This window comes from Furipterus horrens, unplaced genomic scaffold (assembly GCF_987537825.1).
Source record: "Furipterus horrens unplaced genomic scaffold, mFurHor1.1.pri manual_scaffold_13, whole genome shotgun sequence".
In the NCBI taxonomy this organism is placed as follows: domain Eukaryota; kingdom Metazoa; phylum Chordata; class Mammalia; order Chiroptera; family Furipteridae; genus Furipterus; species Furipterus horrens.
Window position 1 is genome coordinate 44,332,984 of NW_028327183.1, and position 8,952 is coordinate 44,341,935.

An 8,952-nucleotide genomic window follows, 5' to 3' on the forward strand; every position below is an offset into this window, starting at 1 on the left:
AGCCTCCCTTCCCCAGCCAATGTGAGGAGCAAAGGGCTCTGTGTATAACACGCCCCAAACATGTCTTTCCTGTCATCACTAATATGCCCCTATCACGGTGGCACCCAGATGGAGAGTCCAGGAGGTGGTACGTACCCACTACAGAGACCCCTGGGTGACCTTGTTGAATCCCCCCACCCCACCCTGGCCACTCCAGGAACCAGAAAGGGACAGACATGAAACCCTTCTGGAGGGAGGATAAGCTTTTTACTGAGGAGGATGAGGATGTCTAGTTGTCAGGCATCATAGCGAGGTGGGGGACCTTCGGAGTGGTCAGATAGGGGGACAGGGCAGAGCTGGCATAACTCATGCTGTTGGCGCCAATGGTGGGCACGTTGATAGGGCTGGTGGCAGAGGGTGGGGAGAGGGTGGTCAGCACGACACCACCCTCATCCAGGGAGTGCTTGTAGGGGACCGGAGCATCGTGGCGGAGGTCCTGGAGGGCCAGGTAGGCCTGGAATATCTGTAGGCAGAGAAGGGTGTGCTGGAGGCTGGCCTGGGCCGGGCAGGAGAGGAGAGCGACCGGGGCTGGGCCTGGGCTGGGGTGGCGGGAGATGCAGGGTACGACGCAGTGCCCACTGCTCGCTCATCGGTCAAGGGCACCCGGCATGATGCCCAATGCTGGCCTGCGTCTGCTCTATTCCGAGGAGGGGCAGGGGCCCAGGGGAGCTGAGCAACGGGAGGATGTCGTGGCCCCCCACACCTGCCCTGCAGAGAGTGCCTGGGGCAGGGCTCGTTCTCACCCAGACAGGGACGGAGAAGAAAGCGAAGGTGATGGCGGCCTTGGCGCTGCTGCTCCCCAGGAGGAACTGCTTGGGTGGCGAATGCTGCCACTGGTTGGCCAGGAAGCAGAAACCCACGAACCAGACGCCTACCCAGACGGCTGGGGTCACAGGAGAGAAGAAAGGCGTGGGTGTGGGGGGAGAGCTGGCTCAGGAAGGGCTGCTGGGCTGGAAAGGGCCGGGCTGGTCCCGCTGTGTGGTCTCTCCCTCCCAGCCCTCCGCGGCCACACGTGGCTGTTTACATTTCAACCAATTAAAATAAACATGTAAAAAGTTCAGCCTGTGGTTCCACATGTCCCGCCCACTGCAAGCGCTCAGGGGCCACGTGTGGCACCGAACAGGCCCGCCCTCACAGAAAGCTCTCTTGGGGGGCGATGGACCCAGTGCCCACGGAGGGCCCTTGAGGCCCTGAGACACTGGGACTGGCGCTGGAGAAGGAGCACGAGGAGGAAGGGCGGGGCAGATGGGAGGCTTCTAGAAATGGCTTGGGGCTCAGAAGAGGTGACCCTTACACCGAGTCTAAAGGACGGGGTGATAACTCCCTGGGCAGGAAACTGCGGGTGCCGGTGAGCTGTGAGAAGGGCGTGACAGAGCTCTGGGTCACACGTGGCCAGCTGGGCAGCGAAGGGAGGTGTCCAGCGCCCCGGGAGCCGCGGAGGGCTGGGAGCAAGGGCAGGGAAGCTGTGGGCGGCGGTCCCTGGGTCTCACCAGCCAGGATGAAGTCCAGGAGCTGGAAGGCCGTCTTGAAGCGCGTGCTGGCGATGCGGCTCTCGTGGGCATCCAGGGCCAGGAAGGTCAGGCAGCTGAGCAAGGCCAGGAAGCCGGCGCCCACGGCGAAGCTGCAGGCCGCATGGTTGCTGTTGAGGACACAGCGGAGCTGCGAAGAGTCTGTCTTGTTCTGGTAGCCGTCGGTCAGCAGGGAGGAGAAGACAATGAGGGAGAAGACCTGTGGATGCGGGAGCAGGTTCCAGGGCCCTGAATGGAGCTCAGCATCTCCCCAAACCCTCTCGTCCCCGCTGGGTTCCCCATCTGTGGACAGGACTCTGCCATCAGCCCACTGGGCAGTTCTGGCTCCTCCCTCCCTGTCATGTCCTCAGAGCCTCCAAGCCCTGTCCCTCCTGTTGCCCCTCACCCACTCTCTCCATCCCAGCTTAGGCCTCCTCCACTCCGCCTGGGCCCTTGCCCCAGCCCCTCCCGGGCCTCCCTGCCTCCAGTTTCAGCATCTCCCCTCTCAGCCCCAGAGAAGCCTTTCCACACCCTTCCCCTCCCTGCTCACAGCCCCCCATGATTCCCTAGTGCCCCCAGGACAGAGTCCCAGCCCCTCAGCCTGGCTTGTGAGGCCCTGCCTGGTTGGTGTTCTACCCTTCACCCTGTCTCATCCACACACCCCTTCCACCACCCCAAACTGGTACCTGCAACCAAACCCAGGTACCAACATCAAATGCTTCGCATGGCATCCGGGACACACGAGCTCAGTGAGTGTTTGCTGTCACGAAGTTTCTCTCTGCCTCCCAGGGGTTCCCGCTGCCGGCTACTTCCTCCTCCTCCCCAGCTTCACTAATCACTATTCATTTTTAAACATAAATTTGTGAGCCCTGACTGGTGGGGCTCAGTGGATTGAGCGCCAGCCTATGAACCGAAAGGTCTCTGGTTTAATTCCCGTCAGGGCACACGCCTGGGTTGCGGGCCAGGACCCCATTGCGGGTGTATGAGAGGCAACCGACTGATGTATCTCTCACACATCGATATTTCTCTCCTTCTCTTTCTCCCTCCCTTCTCCTCTTTCTGAAAGTAAATAAATAAAATCTTTTTAAAAAAATTGTGAAATGGTCCAAAAATACAGAAAAGTATGGAGAGAAATGTAACAAACACCCAGGATCTAATAAACATTAATTTTTTTCTTTTTTCTTTTTTTTTTTTTTTTTGCTTCAGGGCTTTTTTTTTTTTTTTTTTTTTTTTTTTTTTTTTAGCAAACACAATCTCACTGAGAGGATGGCCTCATCCCTGTCGCCTGGGCACAGTGCATAGAGCACACCAGTACAATTGTCTGCGTCTATGCTCGTCTTCCACGGTGTTTATTTATAAAACGCCACTGAAGTACTCTGCAAGCACTAGCCCGTGTCATCCTTACAAGCACCCTAGGATGTGGGCACTACTCACAGCCCCGCTTTTTAGACAACAGAACTGAAGCACAGGGAGGATGAGGAAGTACCCAGAGTCACTCAGTACATGCTAGTGCCGGGCTGGAAGCGAGCTGGCCGGCTCCTGAGTCGCTGCTATACTGCCTCCAGCCAGACCAGACGCCTGGAGGGCAGAGGTTCCTATCAAATCCCGTGATTTGTCCCAGACAGTGGCAACGCAGAGTGGCGAGATCCATGTCAGATATGGGAGGATCCGGTGTGACATGGGGCGGGTTGGGGGCAGTTGGTTCAGGGGGGCTTCTGGGTGACGTGATGCCTGGAAGGTGGGAAAGGCAAAGGAATGGGGATATTGCCAGGAGGGCAATAGGGAGCCACAACAGGCTCTGAGCAGGGGAGGGGCAGGGGCAGTTCTGAGCGCATAAAAACCCTTTGGGGCCTTGTAGAGACTAGAGATTGGAGACTGGGAGTGGTTGGGGCCTGGGATCAGGAAGAGAGTCAAGGTGTGAGCCAAAAACGAAGTTGTGGGGCTGAATTCAGGGGGAAATAGGGTTAGCTCTGAACTGCGCCTTAAAGAATGAGGAGTTTGTTAGGCAGACAGAGGAGGAAGGACATTCCAGGCACGATGAACTGTGTGTGCTAAAGCCAGATGCTGCAGAGGGGGCTCTTTCAGGGACTGGAGGGAAATCGCATGTGAGGGATCCAGTGTGAGAGGAGGCTGGAAAAACGGCCAGGGACCAGACTCTCAGCGGCTGAACACCAGACTGAGGAGCCTGGTCTTGGGAGCCATGGAAAGTGATATTTCTTACTTGGATTTAATGACGAGTGGAGGGGTTCTGAGCAGAGGATGGCCAGGGTCAGACCTGGGAGTTAGAGCCCATATCCAGGGTCATGATGGTTTGGAGGGGGCAAGACAAGAAGCCAACAGACCAGACAGCTTGGTGGGAAGGCCTAGGTGGAGGCCCAAGCTGACGATGGGGCTCTGGGGAGTCCAGCGATATTCAGGACATAAAACTGGAGTTGGGGAGTGATCAATGTGGCAGTGCAGGGTCTGGAGTTGGGGAGCAGGTGAGGAGGGGTAGAGGAATCCATTAGAATTTGAACTCCTTCCAGACAGGGTCTGCCTGGGACCCGTCTGTCCCCAGCACCAGAATGGACCTCACTAAATGGGTTTTGAAAGAGGGAATGACCTAGGGCCTTTCTTCTTTGCTCTTGCCCTGACCTCCAGAGTGGGGACTGGGGAGGCAAAGGATCAACCTCTAAACTCCTCAGCCTCTGTCCTTCCTCCTTGGTCCTTTGTCTTAATTGTCTTCTCTGAATGACAATGACAACAATGACAACAGGGAGTCCCCCTTTGTGTCCAGCACGTTGGCATTAATCAAGGGTATTCGCCTCCATGCTGTTTCGGGCTGAGGGACTGAGTCCACAGAAGGGGAGCGCCAGGTGGTCTGAGGCAGAGCCAGGCCGAGGACCGGCAGGCCCATCAGTCACTTTTGAGCCTGTATTCATCTTACCTGCGTCACCTCCCTGAAGTCTCACACCAGCCCCACACGCTAGATGTTGTTACTAAGGCATCTGTTTCACAGGTGATAAATCGAGGCCATTATGGTGGAGCCAGACATGGCTGACTCTGCCAACTGTGCGGCCGTGGGCAAATCACTCACTTCCTGAAACCTCAGTTTCCCAGTCTGTCTCCATGATGTGAAGATGCGGCATGCGGTGGTGGGGGGTGGGCAGGGGGAGGCTTGGCCCAAATGACGGTTCTCCCCAGTCACCCAGAGAGGGAAGATGTGTCCTTTCAAGGTCAGTCTGTGGAGCGGAGGGAATCGGGATCCAGCCCTCCTGACTTCTAGGCCGGTGGGTTGTCTGTCCACTGACTCCCAAACCCTTGGGCTGTGGGGAGGAGGCTCAGCTGGGCTGGAGGGACCCCACCCCTCGGAAGCCTGAGTCCAAACTGCCTTCCACGCCCTCTCTGGCCTGGCCCCAGGGAGGGAGCAAAGACTCATCAGTTAAGGCACCAGCTGGCAGGCGGCAGTGAAGACAAGCGCACCAGCTGCCCAGAGTCCCGACTGAGGAGCCAGGCCAGGGGGGAGGGGAGAGTTGGGAGGGAGGGAGGGTGCATGCAGGCGGCGGGCATAGTCTGTGACCGAACCGTCTGGCACGGTTGGCAGCCCAGCCCTCCCCCTTCCCCACACCAGTCCAGACCAGCTGGACCTTCTCCCTCGCCACCCGCCCTTCTTTCCAAAGTTTTGAGGCCTGCAGATCCTTCTGACTTGCTCGCCAGCTGGATGATGTCCTTGGGCAAGTCATTCAACATCTGGGAGCCTCAGTATCTCCTTGGGTCAACCAGGGGTAATAATGCCCCTGCCACAGGGTCGTGATGAAGAGCAGGAGAGCTAATATCGGAGAGGAGCCTGCAACTCAGATGTGGGATTCCCTTCTACCCCTGGCTGAGAATGACAATGGACACGAGTCCCCATCGCCCTAGGCGCCCTGAAACCCACCTGTCTCCTCGCTCACTAGTAATGATTTGTCCCAGTAATAATCGCTTTTCAAGCCCTGGCCAGGTGGCTCGGTTGGTTGGAGCATCGTCCCGTACGCCAAAAGGTTGCCAGTCTGATTCCTGGTCAGGGCACATGCCTAGGTCGAGTGCAGGAGGCAACCAATCGATGTTTCTCTTTCACATCTATGTTTCTCTCTTTCCCTTCCTCTCTCTCTAAAATCAATAAACATATCCTCAGGTAAGGATTTTTTAAAAAATTGTTATTTAACGAAAGCTTACCATGGGCCAGGCCCATGCTAATCAGTGTAGGGACATTAACTTGTTTCATTTTCACAACAATCTGTCTGGTGAGCAGGGTATTAGTCCTCTCATACGTGAGGGTACAGAGGTTCAGAGAAATCAAGTCACTTGCTCAAGGTCACACAGACATAGGGTGACTCAGTAAGTTATCAAACAAAACGGGGTGCTTTTGAGAATGAAAGGCGGTGCTACTGGCTCAGGTACACCGAGGAGTATGTCACCCTACGTGGACAGCATGTGGTGGAGCCAGGATTCTAAGCCAGGCTTACTTGATCTTCTGCCCGCAGGTTCCAGGAGAGATAGGAAGGGGATACTCTGGTTTAGGACCCTGGGTTTGATCCAGGGCACCCCACCTATTCCCATGACCACAGTCAAGTCTCATCATCTCCCTGGGCCTCGGTTTCCAACTCTGTTGAAGGAAGGGAATGGAGGTAGCACAGCGTAAAGCCCAGAGTCACAACTCTGACCCCTCAGAGACTGAAGTCCAGAGAGGAGCAGTGATTGGCTCAAGGTCACAGAGCAAAGTTTGGGCTGAATGAGGATTTGAATCCAGGTGTCTTGACTCTTTGGGAATGTGATGATAATTAACCAGATGCCTTAAAAGCCCTTCCTTGGTACAGTGCCCGGCACAGTGGCCACCCAACATCTGGTGCCTTAGGTCTACGTTAGATATTTACCTCCAACCGCTGTGTACCACTCTCTTCCTAGAGGCCCCAGTCCCTGCTCCCCTCCTCGTCCCTTGTCGGAAAGGTGGGAAGTGAACAGGCTTTGGCACCTCACAGACCCCAGTTTGAAGCCTGGCCCTGCTTCTACCGCGTGACCTTAGCCAACCCTGTTTGCCATCATAGGAATGTTCTAGATCTGATCTGCACTGTCCAGTAGGTGAGCTACCAGTCACATGCTGCTGTTGGGCACTTGAAATGTGACTGAGGAACAGGATATTTTATTTTAATTAGTTTAAGTTTGAAAGAGCCACATGTGGCTTGTGGCTACCCCCTTAGACAGTACAGCCTTACGAAAAGTGATTTCACTTCTCTGATCCTCAGTTTTCTTACCTCAAAAATGGGGCTCAGAAGAGAAGCCACATGGTCTGAAAGGGTGTAGATGGGAGTTGGCTAGGAGGTCTGGGGTGTAAGGGGGAAGTCACATGGTTTGGAGTAAGAAACAGGAGCCCCACCGGGAACCCTGCCTGGAGAACATGGCGGCACGGCTGGCGAGGCTGGAATTGCGGGGACCTGCCTAGCCAAGCACTGATCAGTCGGACAGGCCGGAATGCTGAGCCGTGACCGGGAAGGCTGAGCCGCGGACGTCTGCTTTTCTGAAAGAGGGTACTTCTGACTGGCATGTTCTGAAGCTGGCCCGGTTTGGCAGGGGGAGGCAGTACTAAGTGTTTTGGGGGTGTTTTAAAGGGAGGGGGACATAACGGTAGAAACCTGCCATTATTCTGAATCTGTAAAACTTTTAAATAAACCTACTCTTTCCTTTTCCACCAAAAAAAAAAGGGGGGGGGAGGGTGGCTCATAGCACCTGTTTTGAAGCATTGCTTCTTCCTATGAGAGTAGTAAGTGCTCGGAATAGCTCAGGACAGGGCCTGTGTATATAGTTAGGTGCTCAGTAAAAGGTGACTTCAGTTATTAGCTGCCTTTTGCCCACCCGGTCCCTTCATGTCCCCTGCTCCCTGCGTAGTGTATCTGAGAGATGAGACCTCCCGTTTCCTGTCACCCACGGGGCAGCTGGGCCACAGGAGGGCCTCACCCCTGCGAAGATCCTCGCGATCGTCTTGGGCCTCTTCAGGAACTGCACGGCCTCGCTGTCAGCCAGGTCCTGGAGGCTTTCGGGGATGTGCATGGCGGCTGTTCTGCTTCTGGGGCCCTGGGAGGCAGGAGAAGGGATGCTTTGCTGTCTCCCAGAGGCTCCAGGCCCTCCCTCGGGCTCGGCTGCTGAAAGGCAAGATGGACGGTGGGAGGTCAGGCAGAGGCATGGGTGAAGGAGTTTCCAGGGGTCCCAGGAGTAAGGGCACCAGACAGGGGAGTGTTGGGGGGGGTCCCAGGAATGGGATTGTGTGAGGTGCAGTGTCTTAGGAGTTGGGGCATGGAGTCTAGGAGCTGCTGGGGGTCCCAGAGATGGGGGTGCAGGGTGAGAGGCTTGCTGAGGACCCCATGAGTTAGGGTGCCGGGTAAGGGGGCTCCTGAGAATTTAGAGGTAGGGTCACCAGGTGAGGGGGCAGCTGCCAGGGGGAAGAGGTGAAGGTGCTGGGTGAGGAAACCCCAGGCAGGGAGAAGGGGTGGACAGAGGGCTGGAATACTGGATTCTCGTCCCTGACACAGGAGCCAGACGGCCTCTTTGAAGGACCGTGTTCTCCCTGTGAGAGGACACAAGTGGCATTTCCCAGGGAGTACAGATGCTGGATCAGAACCCCTGGGAGATCGGAACCAGGGGAATCCCTTTTGGGGTTGGGGTGACAGTGCCCATAATGGAGAACCCAGGCATGCCCTTATGACTTGGGTTATTTCTTTAGAATACAGGCCTCCCCTTAGAATTTGGCTCCACCTTCATAAACGTGCATTTCCTCAAGTTGGGGGGTCTCAACCTCAGACGTGTGGGGACATGGGCTTAGAACAGAGATGCCCCCTCAGACTTAGAAGGCCATGCCCCGGGGAACTAGCTACCTTCTTAGAAACAGGGTCTTCCCTTTAACGACGCGGAATGGGGGTGGTGAGGCCTGGGAGGACGCTTCCTGACAAAGGGGTGCCTACTCTGAGGCCCGGCCTGCGTCACCTGAAGGCCCGTTCTTCCTTCCGCCCACCCTCCCCATCCTGGTCCCTAGCGCCACCTCAGCCTTCCTTTGCTTCCGTCTTTTCCCGCCTTTTCGCTCCTCCACAGCTGATTGGCTGTGCCCAAGCACCGCCCCCTCTTTCCCGCCTACTCAGTAGCCGACACGAGCGTGGGCGTGGCCACAGTGAACGTTGGGCTGGCCGCCGTTGGCGGGCTGCGCGCGGGAGCCCTACCCAGCCCCAGCCCTCCCGGGAGTCTCGCGCCCGTTCCCTCCCCGTCTCTTTGAAGCACGCGGACAAGGAGCCATTCCTGCTACGCATGCGCTGCGCTCCCAAACAAGGCCTGTAGTGGAGAGAGGCAGGCAAATTGCGCGAGCGCAGTAAAGACGGCAAGTGAGAGAGAGAGCGATCAGCGA

General features: G+C 56.5%; 1 protein-coding gene across 1 annotated transcript; it reads right to left on the bottom strand.

The window, feature by feature from the left end:
- Positions 1 to 224: 224 nt before the first annotated feature.
- On the bottom strand, positions 225 to 8,857 carry SYNGR4 (synaptogyrin 4). The gene is made up of 5 exons (XM_090259796.1): positions 8,689 to 8,857; positions 7,518 to 7,702; positions 1,530 to 1,767; positions 783 to 922; positions 225 to 502 (listed from the first exon to the last, which is right to left on the bottom strand). The coding sequence occupies exons 1-5, from the start codon at positions 8,855 to 8,857 to the stop codon at positions 269 to 271; spliced, it is 966 nt and encodes a 321-aa protein (XP_090115922.1). The 3' UTR covers positions 225 to 268.
- Between the last annotated feature and the right edge of the window lie 95 nt (positions 8,858 to 8,952).